Genomic DNA, 18,927 nt, shown 5'->3' on the forward strand with positions numbered 1-18,927 from the left:
TCACTTTTTCGTATTTCTGTCAAATTCGAGCCGTTTTCGGAAAAGTGACAACTATGCCGAAAGATTTGGGGTAACAGTACGGTTTTTTGGTGAGTGCCACTTATCCAAACACTGAATTTAAAGCATGGGTATTATTAGCCTCAAGAGATTTCAATTATAAGGCGATAATAATTATAATATTAACAATAAAATTAATAATTACGATGTACTTTCAATGAAATGAAAACTCATGGTTTTAATTAATTATAAAATAATTATTTTTATTGAGTCTTTCAAAAAGTGCGTTTTATGCTTTTTTAATTTGAAATTAAAAAAGCATTTGTAAAATATTTTATGTTACATTGTTTCATTTCAAATTCAACATGAATAAAATTGTATCTAATCATTTAGTAACTACGACCAAACAGAGTATAAAACTTTGGTGTCTCAGAGCAGCTGTTGTGAATGCATTTCAAAGATTTGATGTTTTCCGCAGATCCATCAGGTTGATTGAATGGTATACACAATCCTTTAGCGCCCATAGCTGGAGCACCGTCGTCAGCTTCATCGGATCTGGATTTAGAAAATTTTTTATGAGAAAAAAACGTATGCTATATTTTTGAAGTATAAGAAGTTGATTTTTTAAAGTACCTTGCACTGTCAGCCTTTATCTTTTCTTCACATTCTATTCTACCACAGAATGGAGCAAGAATGACATTCTTTTCGTCAAGGTAGCTACAGAATTCATTCCAGTCATGGGTTTGCTTTGTGTGCTGTTTCAAATCCATTTTTGCTCTATAAAAAATATATTCATTAGTAGTGCTGCATTTTACAAAGAAAAACTACAGTTATGCAAAACAAAATGTACTTTTCAAACAAGCTCATTTGAATATCATCCAGCAATTTCAAAAGCATGGAATAAGCTTCACTCCTCTTAGCAGTTGTTCGTTCAGCTGTATCTCTTCTAACAAAGGTTACTTGTCCCTTTTCCAAGTCTTTAGGTCCCAATTCAATTCTGACTGGTACACCCTTGAGCTCCCAGTGATTGAATTTCCAGCCAGGACTGTAATTGTCTCTGTAGTCACCCTTTATTCTCATCACGTCATCTTTTTTGAGTTCGTTTTCTAATATATTGCACTCAGACATGAGTTTGTTTTTCTGCTCTTCGGTTGTAGAGGCAGTTATACCGCAAGGAACAATTACCGCTTGAATGCTAGCTACTTTAGGAGGAAGAACAAGACCTTTGTCATCTCCGTGAACCTTGAAAAAAAGTTAAGATTAGCGGATATGATTCATAATTTTGATAAGTTAAACTTACCATAATCATAACTCCAATCGTTCGTGTTGTAAGACCCCAAGAGTTCTGATACACGAATATCTTTTCGCTACCCTCTTGAGTACCTTCGACCTGAATGTCAAACATTTTCGAGAAGTTTTGACCCAAGTGATGACTCGTACCGCCTTGAATTGCACGTCCACTTGCCGATATAAATGCTTCGACCGTTGTGGTGTAGTCACCACCAGCGAATTTTTCTTTTTCAGTCTTGCGACCCTTGACTACGGGTATGGCCAAGTATTCCTCGTAAATACGCGCGTACAAATCTAAAATTTGTAGCACCTCCTCGTCAGCCTCGGCTTTAGTCGCAAACGCTGTGTGACCTTCTTGCCATAAGAACTCCCTCGTGCGCAGGAATGGTTGAGGATGTTTGAATTCCCATCTCTGAAGAAACAGAAATTTTCATTAATTTATATTATGAATTTTTTCTAATTGAAAAGAATCGTATTCACTTACCACAACATTGTTCCACTGGTTAAGTTTGAGTGGCAGATCTCTGTGCGATTTAAGCCATTTGGCATAAGCGGGGTACATGACGGTTTCAGAGGTCGGACGGATGGCAATGTGTTCGGCCAGATCGGATTCGCCGCTCTTGGTGACCCAGGCAACTTCTGGAGCAAAATCGGCTATGTGAGTCTTCTCTTTTTCCAGTACGGTTTTACTGACGAAAATTGGGAAGTAGCAGTTTTGTACTCCAAGTTTCTTGATTTCCCGATCGAAGAAATCCTTTATGACGTCCCAAATGGCGTAACTCCATGGTCTGAGGATGTAACAACCAGAAACGTCGTAGTACTCGATCATTTCACCTTTGGTAATGACTTGTGAATACCAATCTGGCAAGTTTTCAAGTTTCTTCGCCTCCAAGCCAAGCCTCGTTCCAGTTTTGCTAACTTCTTCTTTCACTTCAGCTTTTTTGTTGGCCTTAGCTTTTTTCTTCGACTGTTCAGCTTCCTTCTTTGGAGCTTCACTCTTAGCTGGAGCTTGGGCAGACGAAGAAGATGCTGTGCTTGGTTTCCAATCTTGACCAGTAGCTGATTTGTATTCAGCCTTGAGGCTCAGAAGAGTTTTTACTTCCGCGTCGATTTCAGCTTTTCCGGCTTTAGCTGCTTTGAGGTCGCGAACCTTATTACCTTGGGCAACGATTTTATCATTGATGGTAGCAGCAGGTCCATTACCAGATGATGCTGGCTCACTCTTTGGAGCAGCTTCTACTTTAGTATCCGCAGGAGCTACAGTGCCTGGTTTCCAATCTTGACCCGTAGCTGACTTATATTCAGCCTTGAGACTCAGAAGAGTTTTTACTTCCGCGTCGATTTCAGCTTTTCCTGCTTTAGCTGCTTTGAGGTCGCGTACCTTATTACCTTGGGCAACAATTTTGTCATTGATGGCAGCAGCAGATCCACCAGTAGAGGGTGCTGGCTCACTCTTTGGAGCCGCTTCGACTTTAGGGGCAGCTGTAGGAGCCATACCTGGTTTCCAATCTTGTCCAGTGGCTGCTCTATATTCTGCTTTCAGGTTCAAAAGAGTTTTGACTTCAGCGTCGATTTCGGCTTTTCCTGCTTTGGCAGCTTTCAAGTCTCGCACTTTGTTGCCCTGAGCTACAATCTTTTCATTGATGGCAGCAGCTGATCCACTTGCTGAAGAAGCAGGCTCACTTTTGGGAGCAACTTCTACTTTAGGGGTAGCTGGTGGTACTGCGCCAGGCTTCCAATCTTGACCAGTAGCTGATTTGTATTCAGCTTTCAGGCTCAAAAGAGTCTTGACTTCGGTGTCGATTTCGGCTTTTCCTGCTTTGGCAGCTTTTAAGTCTCTTACTTTATTGCCTTGAGCCACAATCTTTTCATTGATAGCAGCAGCTGATCCACTACCTGACGAAATGCTTGTAGCAGTCTCAATTTTAGGAGCAGATGCCGGTGGTACTGTGCCAGGTTTCCAGTCTTGGCCAGTAGCCGATTTGTAATCAGCTTTGAGACTCAGAAGAGTTTTGACAGCAGCGTCAATTTCAGGTTTGGCAGCTTTAGCGGATTTCAAATCTCTGACTTTATTGCCTTGAGCTACAATTTTTTCGTTTATTTCAGCCGCTGAACCACCACCTGATGATGTGCTTTTAGCAACCTCGACTTTAGGAGCAGCTGCAGGTGGTACTGTGCCAGGCTTCCAGTCTTGGCCAGTAGCCGATTTGTAATCAGCTTTGAGGCTAAGAAGGGTTTTGACTGCGGCGTCAATTTCAGGTTTGGCGGCTTTAGCGGATTTCAAATCTCTGACTTTATTGCCTTGAGCTACAATTTTTTCGTTTATTTCAGCCGCTGAACCATCACCTGATGATGTGCTTTTAGCAACCTCGACTTTAGGAGCAGCTGCAGGTGGTACTGTGCCAGGCTTCCAGTCTTGGCCAGTAGCCGATTTGTAATCAGCTTCCAGACTAAGAAGAGTTTTGACGGCAGCGTCAATTTCAGGTTTGGCCGCTTTGGCAGATTTCAAATCTCTGACTTTGTTACCTTGCGCGATTATCGATTCATTCAGAGCAGCGGCGTTTGGTTTGTCGCTTACAACCTGTAATTCAAATTAAAAATAGATGTGAATGTTTTATTACAATAATATAAATATCAATGTTTCTTAAAATACTTACAGCACTTGTCGCGGCAGCAGGTGGTGCATTGGCATTGTAATCTTGTCCAGTAACGGATTTAAACTGGGCTTTTAAAGCCAACAATTCCTTTACAGCTGCGTCAATTTCAGCCTTGGCAGCTTTAGCAGTTTTGAGATCTCTGACCTTGTTACCTTGAGCAGTAACTTGGCTATGTAACTCAACAGCTGATTTTGTTGATGAAGAGCTCTGTTAAATAAGTAAAAATTTATTTTTAGTTAAAGAAAATATTTTACACGGATTAAAAATAAATTTGCTTGTGTACGTGTATGGCGCGCGTAATGTGAATGTACGATAAAAGTCCCTGATTTTTGGCGAAAGGAGAAAGGTCATTCAAAATTCAACGCGAATGTAGGTGAGACAGAGTGGGAGAACTCCCAATCACTCCTGCCCCACTTTCTCTTTCATTGTATAATCATAAGCATGTAATCAATCAAGTTATTTCAAAACGCTTAAATTTTAGTAAGATTTTGAAAAATTACCTCTTTAGACTTTTTAGAGTCTTTGGCGGAGGCTTTGTCGACTGCAGCTGATGCAGTGCCGGAGCTGCGCCCATCAGGTATGTGGAACAATATTAGTGGTTGTACCCTGTTAGAGTAAGGGCTTGGACCTCCATAAGGTACATCACACCTGAAGAAACCTTTTCTTTGAAGCTCGATAATTTCTCCCTGTTTCACGCGTCGAAGTTCGGGCTCACCGACCATTTCGACTTCTCTCTGTAAAATTCGAAAAATATTTTTAATATTTAGAAAAAATTTTACGTGACCATACGCACAAGAATATTTACCCTAGTATCTTTGGCGATGAAATCTTTGAAGTCATCGTCCTTTGCTAATACTGGTTTCGTTATGATGTGTTCGAAGTAGACGGTGTAACAGGGTATCGTCGTAGATTCAGGTTTTTTATAAACATCCGTAGGCTCATCGGCGATGATCCACGTTAATTTGACGGTGTTTTTGAAATCTTTGTTATCAAGATTTAGAGAAGCGTTAACAGAGACAATTTTGTCATTTTCTTTGTTAATCTTTTCAATCATTAGATTTCCCCAGTTGATAAATGTAGCATTGCTGCCTTCTTTAAGTTCTAGTGCATCTTTGGCTTCGATTAAGATTTGTGGGCCAATTCGCACTTGTTTGGTTCCTTTTGATGGGTCTTTGGGATGATTGTTAACAGTGAGGACACCTGCCTCAGCTCCTTTTACGTTTACTACTACCGTTTCGCCGGCTGTTAAGGCAGTATACCTAAATGCAACTGGATCGATCACTTTTTTGTTGAATGCCCAAATTTTATCCCATTCCATAAATACTACCGATCTCGAACTGCCTTGGGCGATGATGAATTGTTTTAAACCCTCGACCGTCATACCCCGACGCAAAATACCTCGCACAGTTGGGAATCGTGGATCATCCCAACCATCAACTAAACCTTCAGCCACGAACCAAGTCAATTTACGCTTTGATAAGACGGTGTTGGTCATATTCAAACGAGAATATTCATAAATGTGAGGACGGTTAAGACCAAGATGTTCGATGAACCAGTAAAATTGTTCGTCCCGATCATGGTACTCAGTTGTTCGCAACGTGTGCGTAACATTTTCTACTGCGTCGACGATGGGGCACGCAAAATCGTAAGTTGGGTAAACCCTTAAAGAATTATTGCTTTATTAAAGAAAAGCTTGTTAAAAATAAATGAATAAAGGACAAGACGTTACTTGTATTTGGTGCCAGTCCTTGGGTGAGGTTCTGGTTTACATCTGTAGATGGTTGGATCACGCATGCAACCATTGGCAGATTCGTGGTCAATTTTGGCTCTCACACAGCATTCTTGACCTTTTGGTGAACCCTTGACCATTTCTTTCCACATCTCTAAATTTTTCTCAATAGCTAGATAATTGGAAATAATGAATAAGTAATACAATTTTGAACAAAATTTAATTGAATAGAAATTTCAACTCACAGTTATTTCTATTTGCTGATGGTAACTTTTGATCACGGAGCTCTTTCATCTCTGCTGCTGGAGTATTATCAACATAAGCTTTACCTGCCTTCAATAATTTTTCACAGTATTCTAACATCAGATCAAAGTAATCAGATGAATGAGTAAATCTATCTGGCTTAATTTCAAGCATTTTAAGATCTTCTAAAATGGCTTGTTCAAACTCAACATTTTCCTTAGCAGGATTTGTATCATCAAATCTCATGATAAGCTGACCTTGGAAAGTCTGAGCATAATACTGATTTAGAAGAGCTGCTTTAGCGTGACCAATGTGCAAGTATCCACTAGCTTCTGGAGGAAAACGTACAATAACTTTTCCCATTTCTGCACCAGGCAGTTCAACAAATTTGGCTTGCTCTTTGTTGGAAGACTTAGCATTCTTTTGAGCTTCAGCTCTACTTTTGCCACCTACTCTTACTACAGGCTTAGATTTTGGTTTTGCACCAGGCAGTGAACTCAAGCATTTTTCAACTTCAGGCATAGAGGCTATCAGTTTGTACCATCTAGCAATATTAGGGTATTTTTCTGTAAGCGTATCAATGTCAAATTCGCTGTGAATTTTTGAAAACATACAGATGTCAGCAATAGTGAATTTTTTAGCTACTAGCCAGGTTCTGGTTGCAAGAGCTTTTTCCAAGTATGCCAATGCTTTTTCAGAATTATATGCATTATTATAGGGTTTTTCAGCATACATAAGCCAGTGATCAACTTCAGTGGTTTCAAAAGGATCTTGGCAAGCTGTAATTTAAATTTTCATTATTGTTCTGCACTCATAAAAAATCTTATTTCGTTTGAAGAATAAGTTAAATTTACCATAAAGTTCAGGAGCCTTTGATCTGGCTAAGTATCGAGCAACATCACAACTTCTATTTCCCAAATCAGAACCGTCATTGGCAATGAATTTTAACTTCTCGTTTGGTGCAAAATCTTTGGAGAAAGTGACTTCGACACTTCCAGCTAACTTCGATGCCAATAATTCCAAAGTAATAAGAGCTCCTGCAATATTGAATTTATTTTCATTTATAAAAATTCATAAAACAATTACGTTAACTTTGCACAATAATTGAAGATGATGTTTTCATACATCAAAAACAATTGAATGGAATTCATTGTTTATAATAACGTAATAATAATAGCCACATATTGCACTATAAGAATCAAAGAATATCGAGATAAATGTACTAACCTACTGGACGATTAGTTTCATTGATGATGATTTTCACCATTTTGGCAGAGAGATATCCTCTCGGACGATAATAAAATATTTACTATTTACTATCACCCAAAAAAACACAGATATCGAGTTTTGCCGAACCGTAGGTTAGAACTTGTGTCGAATTCTTCGAGCACACGTTGTTTCCTTTTCCAGTATTTTAAGTATCGTATACCGTATTGCACCGCACAGCAGAGCCGAGACGGGTTTATTCACCCAATTCGCCGCTATTCTTGAAACATGCGGCGCTTAAATCTGACGTCATTCGTGGAGAGATTCGTTGAATATTTGACAGTAAGAGGACCCCACTAAAACGTGCATGAAGAGCAGTCGAGTGCTGTCATAAGACCGAACGTAGAAAACTCGGATTGCGAAAAGCCCCGCACATCGTGCGAAGCAAGTCCAGCGCGAGCGTCGACTGCTTCGCTGCAGGTGCAGCAAATTGCAGACAGACGATCGGGGCTGCACAGAGTAGGGCTCTCGAGAGCTTTTGTAATATTTGTTACACCGACCATCGTGTGCCCCAGTGATTACGTTACGTGCTAAAATCGTGCGTTATGCAAGTGTATAAGGGGATCACGGCGTCGCTAGTACTGTTTTGTGCAGTTGCACTTCTGCACTGCACGGGGTGATATTATAGATCATGCGCAGAGCTGAGCTTGCAAGTTACGTGTGTACGTAATATAAACCCTCGTCGCTCGGCGTTCTGCTCTCGAAATAAGGGTGTATTATAGAGGCGGTCGTATCATTTGTACTACGATATGTAGGTGGACGTACGCGTACTACAATTTCTTAGCGTTGCATATAGCTTTCCAACCATAGCAGATCTATATTGCCGTAGAGCTATAAGCACTTGTCAAGCTTGCGTCTACTGCAGCGGCGTGTGTATGTACACACCTTATAAAAAGCTTAGCCGTGAATTGGTCGATAGAACATATATACGTTTCGAAGAACTTGAAGTAATTATTTGATTTAGAGCTGAAAATCTACCGAAGGTGACATTTGCTATAGCTCCAAGTGTACGGAGAGCCGATGCAATACCTGACTCACAGCACTGTCGTACCTGCTAGCTCGTATGTACACAAGACATTTATTGCCGGTGTCGCGTAGAATGTAATAGCGCAATTGCAATGTTTTTAGCATAAAAAAAAGGGATTACATTGCACTTGTGCCCTCGTGATATCGCAGTTTTATAGTCCACAGGCACGCGCATACTACACGAAAGCCGCTGCTCGACGGCACATTATATACTGTGTTGCTTTTCTTATCTTGAGAGGAGGCGAGCGAAATATGCAAGTGCATGTGTGAGCGATCACCGAGTGCAATTACAAATCCAAAGATTATTTGCTAGAATATACTCGATATGTACCGACACGTATCCACGTAGGACGCGTAACACGTATTGCCTAGTCAAGAGTAAGAGAGAGGCCACAAGATGCTTCATCGATATTTGCTCAGTATTATATACACCGCGACAGGCCGCAACACTCGCGAGTGGCCGTTTTATTTGATCTAAGCTATAAGCTTTGAAAATTATTCAGGCAGGAGCGTACACGAATAGATTTATGAATGTGCGAGAAACCAACGTTGTCGAGGTCAGCTGTTATTGAATTAAGAAGTCATTTTACATGTGAATTTTCTCAAAAACACACACCGCATTTGCATAATAATAGTGATGAGGCTTGGCAGAGAGTACGTCAAGATATCTTGCCAGTGTGTTATTACTTTTAGTCGATAAAGGATGCAAAGGATAGTATCCATTTGAGCAACAGTATTTTCTTTGTTTATTGATCAGCAATAGAAAACAAACATGAAGGAAGAAAATGAAAAGTTCACGGATGTGCTTACAGAAAGGAGGAAAACTTATGATTTCCTTTGGGCATCAAGAAGCTTGCAGCTTCAACCAGCTTATAAAAGGTCTGGTGGTTGGATATACTCCAGAAAAGAAATTATCGACCATGTTTTGGAGAATCAAAATGTAGAACTTGCCCTTAACGTTATGGCACGTCAAAAGAATGTTCCATTGACTGTTGTTCAAAATGAAGCTCGACTAATTATTGAAGAAATAGCTGGAAAAATGCATATGCCAACAGTCAGATGGCTAGGTGAGTAAATGTCTTTTATGAATTAATTAAGCAGTAAACTTTATTTTAATTGATGATTGATCATTTTTGTTTCAATTTATTTACCTTACAGCTCTTATACTATCAAAAATATTGAAAAGGATACTAGTTAGTATTAGATTGAACGACGATATGCTTATTCATGTAAAGAATGAAATGCGCAAGAATGTTTCACAGTTTGTTTTTGTGCCTACCCATAGAAGTTACATGGATTTCATTTTGTTATCATATTTATTTTTTACCTACGACATGACAATACCCAATATTGCTAGTGGAATGGATTTTTACCACATGAAATATGTTGGAGAAATGTTGAGGAAATTAGGTGCTTTTTATATGAGAAGGACTTTTTCCAATGATCCATTTTACAAGCATATATTTAAAGCTTATATTAGTACATTAGTCGCACACAGTGACAGAGCCATAGAATTTTTTATTGAAGGAACAAGGAGTCGTAGTCAAAAGACATTAACTCCTAAATATGGTAAGTTCTCAATATTTCTATATTCTACTTTTCAACACGTATTTTTATCTTTGCACTCTTCTTCTGATAAAATAAATGATTGTTGTTATACTGACAGCTTTGTAATCTGGAGATAAGATAAAATGATTTTTGACTTATTTCAATATCTTATTAAAATATTACGACAATTGAGAATGATTCTAGCTTTTATGTCAAATGAATTTTTATAAATTTAATTATTGAATTTGAATTTTTAGGTTTATTGTCTATGATTTTGGAATCTTTGTATCTCAGTCAAGTGCCAGAAATAACATTTATTCCTGTCAGCATTTCATATGACAAGCCATTAGAAGAGCGTTTATTTGCCTATGAGCTTTTAGGAGTTCCAAAACCTCCAGAAACTACTTCTGGGCTATTTCGTTCATTGTCAATACTTAAAGAACCTCTTGCTTATGGAAATGTATTTTTCAAATTTGGAACACCAATAAGAGCTGGTGATTACATTACTCATCAAGTGAGGTTTGAAAATGTTTGCAGACCAGAAAAAAAGTTACCACACGAAATCACTACAAAATTGGCTTATGATATTATTGAATGCCATAAACAAAATACCATCTTATTGCCATTTAATCTTGTTGCATTGTTATTCAATAACAGAGTATATACAAATCCAAAAGATTTTTATTCTGTGGATAATTTAATTCTTGATTATAAGTGGCTGAAACAAATTTTAATAGAAAAATTTCAAATTAATTTTAATCCTACAGCTGTAAAGTAAGTTCAAAAGAAAATATCTCTCATAATTTACCAAATTTTTAATAAAAATAAAAATAAATTTTGTTTTAGTGCACCTACACCTGAAAGTATGAAAGAAGATATTGACAAATATGAAGTATTAAATTCTTTACAAAATCATAAAGACTTACTAGGAATTGATTCAGATCAAAATATAAAAATTAAAGATAGACACATTGGAGGTATTCAATCAAAAAGTATTAAAGGATACTCATTGAAAGAAACAACTTTGAAATTAGCTATACCAGTAATCAATATAATGATATACGTCAATCCTGTTTTTGCATATTTAAGTAGACCAGCAATGGCAGCGTTTTGTATACTAACATCTCAAAAAGGTACAATTTTCTTATATCATTAGTCATATGAAATTACTATTTTAAAAAGAGAGTCATAAAAAAGATGTAATTGAACTTTTTTTTTCAGATTTAGTATTGAAAAATTATATAATGTTGAGATCTCTTTTGAGTGGAGAATTTGCTTTGCCCACAAATTTAAATGAATCGGACATACAAAAAGAAGGAGAGATGATGACTGAATTTTTATCTCAAGATATTTATATACAACCTTTTGATGAAAATGCTATTGATAACAAAAATCGATTAAATTTAATTTTGAGTATTTTAATCTTGCCATTTGTAGGATGTTTACAAAATATTTGTAAAGTTTTGATAGAGGTGAGTTATTGCCTTTTTAAAAATTAATATTATTTTTGGAAAACTAAATGGTTTATTTTATTAATTTTTAGTGGTGTAATGTGCATAACTTATTACAAAAAACCATCGTGATAGAATGCCAAAAATTAATGGAAGAATCGTTGTATCATGCAACTGAATTAAGTAGACATCCGTACACTCTTGCTTTGGATGTTTATCCAGCTATATTATCTAGTCTTGTTAAGTGTGGACACGTTACCCTTGATGAAAATCAGTTTTACAAACCAAACAAAGAAAATCTAGTATCAATTGTTGTTGAGCTAGATAATATGTTAGGACAATGTTCGAACGGATCATATTTGAATGCTTTTCCCTCACTCATTCCAGAGGAGATTTTAAATCTCCAGGCTAAACTGTAATTACCCTAGTTTCATTCTCTAAGTCATGTTCATTTATTGTATCTTATAAATTGCAATAAATTTTTATTGTTACATAAATATTAAAAATCTGTCTTTTTATTTTTATTTATTTCACAATTTTAAAATAGCACTTTGTTCGATCGATAAAACAGTGTCAAATTTTGAAATATAGAGACCGTCGACCGGCCGGGTTCTCAAACTCTCAGTAGTCGTCTATATTTACGTATCGCGCGCGAACAAAGAGCAAAACAACAGAAAAAAGTACATTCTCAGTCATTCTTCACGCATTCTCAAATTAATTGTTGCTTACAAGTGATCAAGGTCAAGTTCTTTGAAGAATTAAGAATTTTTTATTAATCCCTTAGGGGTTTATTCAAAAAAACGTAGTTGGACACGTAATCGGCATAATCATTCTTTATTTATAACAGTTTTGTGTTAAAAATTTTTGGCAAGATGAGACGTAGCGCATGCTGCTGCATATGTTCCTTATTTGTCGCTGTTTTGATAGTTTTCGGGACTTTTTACGCCTATTCTTTAATTGATTCTGCAATAGGTTTGTACAAATAATGATTCAAATAAGTAGAATGAAAGATAAACTTCGCTCTTTGCTTTACACATAAAATCTTTATTGTTTTTTTTTTGCAGCCGGTCATAAAGATTGTGAATGCATCAATTATGATTGTGGTTGTTGTGCTCATGTGCACGTAAGTGATATACTTGATGGGAATTGTAAGTATAGGCTGTATAAATTGATTTATAAATAATAACATTTGACAACATTAAATATTGATAATTATTAACCAAAATTTTTTTTTCAAGTATGTTCTAACTTCACATATTTACCTGATCCTGACTATGGTATTTCTACAACGATAACTTATAATAATCTAACTATATTCAATAAGACTGTATCAGGTATTAATTTCAATCATTATATTGAATTATATTTTAATTCTTTACTAATACATTTATAATATTTTAGCAAGAAATCCACCACCAATTTGTGTAATCCATGTAGAGAAAATTGAAATGGAATTTTGCCTTCGTTTTGAAGACTTGGAAATAAAAGATAAGTGTTTTACTGGACATACAGAAGTTGAAATAGAATTCTTCCATGTCGTACCACTAAAACATATAGATCTAGGACATTTTGCAATTAATTGTCCTAAACCCCTTGCTTGGTATACAAAATTATGGAATTTAGTTAACGTTCCTATTTAAAAATAGTGTATGAGTATTGGGATTATAACAGATAGAGGTATTCATTCGATTTTTTGTTACTTAATTGTTTTCTGATATACTATGTTTTTATAATTAAGAAAGAAATGACAATTTTATTAGGCATCTTCTTCAAATGATGTAAATGCAATAAACTATGCGATTGCATTTGAAAGCTGGACAGATGTTGATTTTAAATAGACACTGAACTTCACTAAGGTGTATTGATGTATCTTCAAAAATTTTCTAATTCAGCATTCCAATAAGCATACGTTTTCGTTCTCCTTCAACATCACTCTGCAAAAAGTTCGATAAACAATCGTACTAACTAATTTCATTATTGTATTCAAAAATTAGTACTAATAGACAAAAAAAATTAAGGTCAATTTTTTGTTTAAATTGGCGAATTTATTAATGATATGACAAAAATATTATAAACGTATTATAAAAATACTTGTGCAGTTTTATGCGAGCAGATTGTAAATTAATTGAAATGTTTGGATGATTCGTGTTCTTCATAAAATTAGAATTAATTCAATAGCGCAATCAGAAGTCGTTTCAATTCACCACCGCAATCGCTCTGCAAAAATATTAGAAAATACAATTTCAGTGTTTTTAATCGTTATTTGACAATATTCTCTGGATTGATTATGTTTATCCAGCAATAAGTTAGATTAAATATTTATAAACCATTTCGTTAAAAAAAGCGTACCCAAATTGATCTTAAACGCATTTACTCCGAAAAAGTATAATTATTAATACTAAAAAAGCGAGTTTAATTTTAGTTAAATTTTTCTAATACCAAATATCAACGTTAATGAACAGATTTAACTTATAAAGTACAAATGAATAGGTATTTTTCTATGCTGTTGACAAATAATTATTTATAAATGAATATTTTTAATAAAAATTTTGTTGAAAAATAGAAAAATAATACGTAAAATTATTTGAATTTGTCCTTTCTACTTTTTATTTCGTCTATACAATCCTAGCAGTCTTCTTGATCTTACACAAAATACAACAGAATACATTTTCAACCGATTACATGCAAATAATACGGCGCACGAACGCATGAAATTTTTTCACGAGATACAAATCGTTAATCGCAATTATACAACGGAAAATCGTTACAAGTATGCGTAAGAGAAAAATAAGAGAAAATAATCCAATAACCATTTATATAGGCGGTCATGCTTTATAAATTGTCAAAGTTCAACTTTGACTTACACAGAATATTTATTTAATGTATGAATAAAATAAATATAGAATTAGAGGCGATGTAAAACGGTTATAACAAACAATAAAGTATAAGCAGATCTACGTGCGGCATGTATATTACACTTATATATTTATGATTCGTGGCCAATCAAAGTAAGCAATAGTCTCTTGTAGTCTCCCGAACAGTCGCTCTGAAAGTATGCATTAATTCGTAAAGGTGATTAATCACGAATGACGTGATACGATATATTGAGAAAAATTAAAAGTGAATCAAGTTAGGATAGAAAAAAAAGGAATGAATAAAGTTCGAGAAGATGAGGGAAAAAAAAATTTAATATGAATAGTGTAACTCACATCGATATCGGCAGCCAGCTGCGTTCCGTATTTTTGCTCGTAAGCCTCCTTGATGTCGCCCAAATCGATTTCCGAGCGAGCGATGATGATGCGCATGAGGGTCTTGTCGTCGGTGCCCATGCCCTTCATCGCGTGCTTCAATCTCTTGGCGAAGTACGTCGTCTTGTCGCGAGCGCATCTCACTGTTCGACAATATTTTTCAATTTTCTTTTTCTTTTCCTTTCAGAAATCGATATTCTTGTTCTTATGATAAGTTATATACGGACCAACGGCGAGATAGCCGGACTCCAAGTGTCCGGAGAACTCGCTCTTGACGGCGTCCTCGATACTGTTGCCGGTCAGCCGCTCGTACTCCTCGAAGATCCGCCTGAGGTGGGGGAAGCTCTTGGTGATGAGGATGGCGTTGAAGGTGCTCTCGTCGGTGCCCCAGCAGCCCTCGCCTGCCTCGATGAGGCGCTCGGCGTCGGCCGTCGCGGCCGCGGGATCGACGTCCGGGTCCTCGTTGCGACTGGCGCAGCACAGCGAGACCAGCAGCCGCTGGAAGTGGCCGGAAGTGTCGCCCTTGATGTCGCTCTCGAGATCGTTGCCGTACACTGCAGAGACACGCGTCATAAAGTAAATCCAACATTTTAACAATAACAGTTTAATTATCAAGCTTATAACTCACGATCTTTGTAGACGGCCGAGATGGTCTTGATGCCGTAATTACTGAGCGAGGCGAGGATCTCGATGATGGTCTCCTCGTCGGTGCCCGCGCCGCTGATGGCGTCGTGCAGCTCCTTGGCGTAGAACTGGGGCAGGGGCGTCATCAGGCCCAGCACGGCGTTCTCGAAGTCACCCCCGAGCTCGGACTTGAGCTCGCTCACGAGGTCCTTGCCGTACATGGTCTTGAACTTGTCGGCGATCTCGAGTCGCTGGACGACTCCGCGATGGGCGAGGACGTCGATGATGGTGCGCTCGTCGGTGCCCATGCCCTTCATGGCCTTGCGCAGAAGCTCCGCGTCGAGCTCGGGCTCGAAGGGATCGGCCGGATAGACCGTCGGCGTGCACTGCGCAGAAAAAGATTGGAAGATGAGGATCGATCGTTTAACGATGAGTCGGACAGGTAATTGCAAGGAATTATGCATTAGATTATGGAGCTGGAGATCGTTAAATCTCGACAAATGTTACAGCTCACGGCCCGCGAGATATTTGGATCCTCGCACAGAAAACCGAATTATTTCGACGCGGTATCTAATTGCTACATAACGATGCGCGAGCTTTGCAACGTAGTCGCTTCGAAGAAATGCTCATAAAAGTCCATTAAACGAACGCGGCCGAGGTCGCGTCTATGTGCAAGTATATCAACTTTATACAAATAGCTGCACTTACCGCGCGCGGAGCTCGTATGGCATTTAAATGGAAAAAAGAGAGAAAGGAAAAACATCGATTCGATGCTTTGGATTCACCCAGTGAGATAATATCAGATACGATGATATTGGCGATCGCGAGCGCTGTGGGAATGCATACATAATACATAATGCATCGGGTGACACACGCATTACGAAAAAGCTAATTATTAATTTATATCCATAGTAGGTACGTGCGTACGTAGCGTCGCGCACGGATATTTTTAACGTCGTGATTAAATAGACGAGGTAGATTACGAATCGTCAGCGCTTCAATTTTTGATATTCGTTGCACGAAAACAATTTTTTTTTCATCGATTAGAAGTTTGAATTATCGAAACGGAATACATGTTATATATTGTGGCGACCTCGACGCTCCTCTTTCTTCCTTTCACACTAGACAGGATATATGTTTGTGTATTATAGATGTGCTGCAGGCAGGATCGATTCTTAATTTCGCTATTACGACAATGCGCGCGACGTCGCGCCTTATGCGCGGTGGTGATTTCATCGCCTGTCAATGGCATTTTTGCACCGACACTATATAGGCTCGCGCCGTGTGAGATAATAACATATGAAATGCCTCTATAGCTCGTTATACCTTTCTCTATCGGGCGCGCGCGCGCTGCAGGTGAGTCATTCGAACGCATCGCGCTAAATATTCATCCCGAAATCTTCCTAGACGATTTTTGCATAATTTATTTTTTCTACTTCGAGATCTATCGTTCACAAACAAAATAAATAAAAAGACTCGATTTAAATAGATGCTCGATGGTACTCAATATAAATGTAATACGGCGATGCTTATAAGCGCGAGCGCATATATTTATTGTCTGTACTTGTCGGCGTGCATAGCGGCAATTGTGCCAAACGACGACACGCATAATCCATCAATTGCAAAATGAGGATATTTAACTCGTCACGCCACGACGCGTCGTGCTGCTGGCCGAGTGCAATGACACTTGTTACGATATATTTAATATTAAGTTTGCGATTTTATAATTTTATAATGTGAGCACTGACCTGGACGTGGTAGTACTGCGAAGCTGCCATTATATCGCGTTCCTTTGGATTTTGTCTGGAAAATGTAAAAATTTTTGGGTAATTCTACGTGACTTAACTAGAGTAGAAAAGTAAAATATAAATTTAGGTCGAGTCGACGAGTTTTGTATATGTGCGGCGGCATGGGTGCAGTTTCTCGACGCGTGCAGTGCTCTCCGGTACGTAACGATTCTACATGTCGGCATTTCTCACGATCGCGTTTACGATGCACGGTTATAAATTCATTTAGTGTGCCTTAAATTTTCTCGAAACTCTGTGACAGCACTTTCTCAATTGCAAAAAATCTTCACACATACGCCGGTTCTGCGAGTTTTTTTTGTGGCGCACAGCTTGTGGAGAATAAAAAACTCGAGTTTGACACACATCGATTCGATTATATACCCGTAGGCATGTGCACTTCCATGGGTGGGTTAAAACTCGTCGACCGATTTCTTCGCATCGTGTCACTGCGGTATGCGAGCAAATACATAGAGATAATATAAAAATCAATACAATGTATGGATGGAAAATAAGTATGTATACCGAAGCAAGCGAGACAGAGGCAAACTATATATCGTCGTATTATTATCTATATAATATGTTGCTGGTTGGAGAGTCGAAGCTCAACTGCAGCTAGTGGCACAGCTTGGCTTCGGGCCAGTGGTAGTATAGCGAGCGTACGGCGAGAGGAAGTTACCACGTACATATAGCGCGTTACAGAGCTCGGGTGTGGTACCGCAAGCATATACGTGTATGTATACTATATCGCCGGTCTCTCGTCGCTATATACTCCGCGCAGCACGACTACAAGCTCGTTTCTCTTTTTTCGCGGAGCTCTGTGCGCGATGATGACGCTGCGTGACTATATAGGATGTAGTAGATGCACGGAGATTTCGCTGTAGGTGTTTCTTTCACTTTTGGACAAATCATCATCGCGTTGTGTACCGTACGCAGCTCGATTTTCGTTTTGTTTTCGTGATAATAATACCGATCGTCGTTGAGTTACGCAACCGATGTATTATGATTCATATAAAGCTACGCAACGGCAAATTTAACGCGCGTATTTTTTTTCTCTCGATCTGCAAATGGAATCGATACCTCTATAATACTTCGCAAATGAAAACACGGTTTTGTAGCGCAGATGTATGTTTGGATCTAGAAATATATATATATATACGTAGCAGTTGTATAAATGGATGAAGCGTAACGTCGCTCGAGCGCGAGTCGAGACGTCCAAGGATGTACACAGTCTGGAAAAGCGGCGACACCGTGACGGACTACGTCACGGAGCGATGACGATATATATGGATGTTTTGTATTCCTTAAGACTGTGTAAGCATATACCTATATCTCTTTACATACTTACGCTCGCTATGTACTATAATATGTACTTTTGCAGAGACGAAATCCATTGCGATCGATTCAATTACGTTGAAAGTTTTTATTTTAAAAAGTAACGCGACGTGAGTTTATTAAATTGCGATTAGCTAGGTTGCGCGAAGAGGGACAGTCGTTATGCACTCGGCTTAATTAGAAGCATAATCCATTGGGTATTTCCTTGGAGGCTCGTGCAATGTGCAAATTTTTTAAAGATAAAAATTAAAAAACAGTACGCAAATCATCCAAGAAATGCGAGCAGTTTCGCGCGTGATTCATTCCGACGATGTTTTCACAACCGCGAAGATTACGTGATTATGAAAATATCCTTCGTTTTTCCAGTCATCGCGTGAGATGTATCACGTCCATGGACAACGAGGAGTCGTACATATATTTTCGTCGCTTCCGTGATCGCACGTGCGTCTTCTAGACGGATTTTAATTACGAATTCTATTTTCCCGCATTATATAGATAGACTGGGTGCGATCGATATAGTGCATTCTTTTCTATATACGCTCGATTGCAGATAAATATAGTTTAATGAATATGTCTCTGCGAAAAATGACTCACCTTTCTCAATTTAATATACTGCTCTATGATTCGTTCCTCGTCAAAAGTACTCGTGCACAACTGCAACTCGCTCGTATATACTGTCACTCTTATACGATAGTGCCGCAGCTTTGAAATTTCGCGCAATAAAAGAGC

General features: G+C 38.1%; 4 protein-coding genes across 8 annotated transcripts; 2 read left to right on the forward strand and 2 right to left on the reverse strand.

Annotated features, from left to right (window-relative positions):
* Nucleotides 1–309: 309 nt before the first annotated feature.
* On the reverse strand, nt 310–7,312 carry LOC106660155 (bifunctional glutamate/proline--tRNA ligase). The gene is made up of 12 exons (XM_014383015.2): nt 7,144–7,312; nt 6,771–6,953; nt 5,919–6,695; nt 5,674–5,845; nt 4,750–5,605; nt 4,445–4,678; nt 3,945–4,151; nt 1,772–3,868; nt 1,298–1,699; nt 848–1,239; nt 631–774; nt 310–552 (listed from the first exon to the last, which is right to left on the reverse strand). Exons 1-12 carry the CDS (start codon nt 7,181–7,183, stop codon nt 387–389), a joined length of 5,670 nt encoding a protein of 1,889 aa, XP_014238501.2. The 5' UTR covers nt 7,184–7,312; the 3' UTR covers nt 310–386.
* Nucleotides 7,313–7,641: 329 nt separating this feature from the next.
* On the forward strand, nt 7,642–11,704 carry LOC106660169 (dihydroxyacetone phosphate acyltransferase). The gene is made up of 6 exons (XM_014383036.2): nt 7,642–9,275; nt 9,367–9,777; nt 10,014–10,530; nt 10,603–10,889; nt 10,978–11,228; nt 11,300–11,704. The coding sequence occupies exons 1-6, from the start codon at nt 8,981–8,983 to the stop codon at nt 11,624–11,626; spliced, it is 2,088 nt and encodes a 695-aa protein (XP_014238522.1). The 5' UTR covers nt 7,642–8,980; the 3' UTR covers nt 11,627–11,704.
* A 94-nt stretch (nt 11,705–11,798) lies between these two features.
* On the forward strand, nt 11,799–12,870 carry LOC106660173. Its single transcript, XM_014383041.2, has 4 exons — nt 11,799–12,179; nt 12,272–12,355; nt 12,446–12,541; nt 12,609–12,870. The coding sequence occupies exons 1-4, from the start codon at nt 12,080–12,082 to the stop codon at nt 12,845–12,847; spliced, it is 519 nt and encodes a 172-aa protein (XP_014238527.2). The 5' UTR covers nt 11,799–12,079; the 3' UTR covers nt 12,848–12,870.
* Nucleotides 12,808–18,876, reverse strand: LOC106660170 (annexin B9-like). 5 transcript variants are annotated; one of them, XM_023460989.1, is made up of 6 exons: nt 18,793–18,876; nt 16,828–16,882; nt 15,084–15,465; nt 14,683–15,009; nt 14,417–14,598; nt 13,788–14,253 (listed from the first exon to the last, which is right to left on the reverse strand). In XM_023460989.1, the coding sequence occupies exons 2-6, from the start codon at nt 16,855–16,857 to the stop codon at nt 14,194–14,196; spliced, it is 981 nt and encodes a 326-aa protein (XP_023316757.1). In that variant the 5' UTR covers nt 16,858–16,882; nt 18,793–18,876; the 3' UTR covers nt 13,788–14,193. The 5 variants fall into 5 exon arrangements, with proteins under 5 accessions (XP_023316755.1, XP_023316756.1, XP_023316757.1 ...); XM_014383037.2 differs by lacking the exon at nt 18,793–18,876 and adding an exon at nt 17,389–17,626; XM_023460987.1 differs by lacking the exons at nt 13,788–14,253; nt 16,828–16,882; nt 18,793–18,876 and adding exons at nt 12,808–13,141; nt 15,788–15,949.
* Between the last annotated feature and the right edge of the window lie 51 nt (nt 18,877–18,927).

Source organism: Trichogramma pretiosum, unplaced genomic scaffold (assembly GCF_000599845.2).
Source record: "Trichogramma pretiosum strain Unisexual culture from Peru unplaced genomic scaffold, Tpre_2.0 scaffold18, whole genome shotgun sequence".
NCBI lineage: Eukaryota > Metazoa > Arthropoda > Insecta > Hymenoptera > Trichogrammatidae > Trichogramma > Trichogramma pretiosum.

What these genes read in the sequence shown, in the direction of transcription:
- LOC106660170 (XM_023460986.1), bottom strand. Translation starts at nt 15,934, where the DNA reads ATGTATTATGTATGCATTCCCACAGCGCTCGCGATCGCCAATATCATC. An exon ending in GTCCGGCTATCTCGCCGTTG is followed by an intron (nt 14,599 to 14,682) that starts GTCCGTATATAA and finishes ATTGTCGAACAG; the next exon opens with TGAGATGCGCTCGCGACAAG. An exon ending in AGCTGGCTGCCGATATCGAT is followed by an intron (nt 14,254 to 14,416) that starts GTGAGTTACACT and finishes GCATACTTTCAG; the next exon opens with AGCGACTGTTCGGGAGACTA.
- LOC106660169 (XM_014383036.2), top strand. Translation starts at nt 8,981, where the DNA reads ATGAAGGAAGAAAATGAAAAGTTCACGGATGTGCTTACAGAAAGGAGG. An exon ending in GCCAACAGTCAGATGGCTAG is followed by an intron (nt 9,276 to 9,366) that starts GTGAGTAAATGT and finishes TTTACCTTACAG; the next exon opens with CTCTTATACTATCAAAAATA. An exon ending in TTTGTAAAGTTTTGATAGAG is followed by an intron (nt 11,229 to 11,299) that starts GTGAGTTATTGC and finishes ATTAATTTTTAG; the next exon opens with TGGTGTAATGTGCATAACTT.
- LOC106660173 (XM_014383041.2), top strand. Translation starts at nt 12,080, where the DNA reads ATGAGACGTAGCGCATGCTGCTGCATATGTTCCTTATTTGTCGCTGTT. An exon ending in TTTAATTGATTCTGCAATAG is followed by an intron (nt 12,180 to 12,271) that starts GTTTGTACAAAT and finishes TTTTTTTTGCAG; the next exon opens with CCGGTCATAAAGATTGTGAA. An exon ending in TGATATACTTGATGGGAATT is followed by an intron (nt 12,356 to 12,445) that starts GTAAGTATAGGC and finishes TTTTTTTTCAAG; the next exon opens with TATGTTCTAACTTCACATAT.
- LOC106660155 (XM_014383015.2), bottom strand. Translation starts at nt 7,183, where the DNA reads ATGGTGAAAATCATCATCAATGAAACTAATCGTCCAGTAG. An exon ending in CTGCTGCCGCGACAAGTGCT is followed by an intron (nt 3,869 to 3,944) that starts GTAAGTATTTTA and finishes TTTGAATTACAG; the next exon opens with GTTGTAAGCGACAAACCAAA. An exon ending in CGATTGGAGTTATGATTATG is followed by an intron (nt 1,240 to 1,297) that starts GTAAGTTTAACT and finishes CTTTTTTTCAAG; the next exon opens with GTTCACGGAGATGACAAAGG.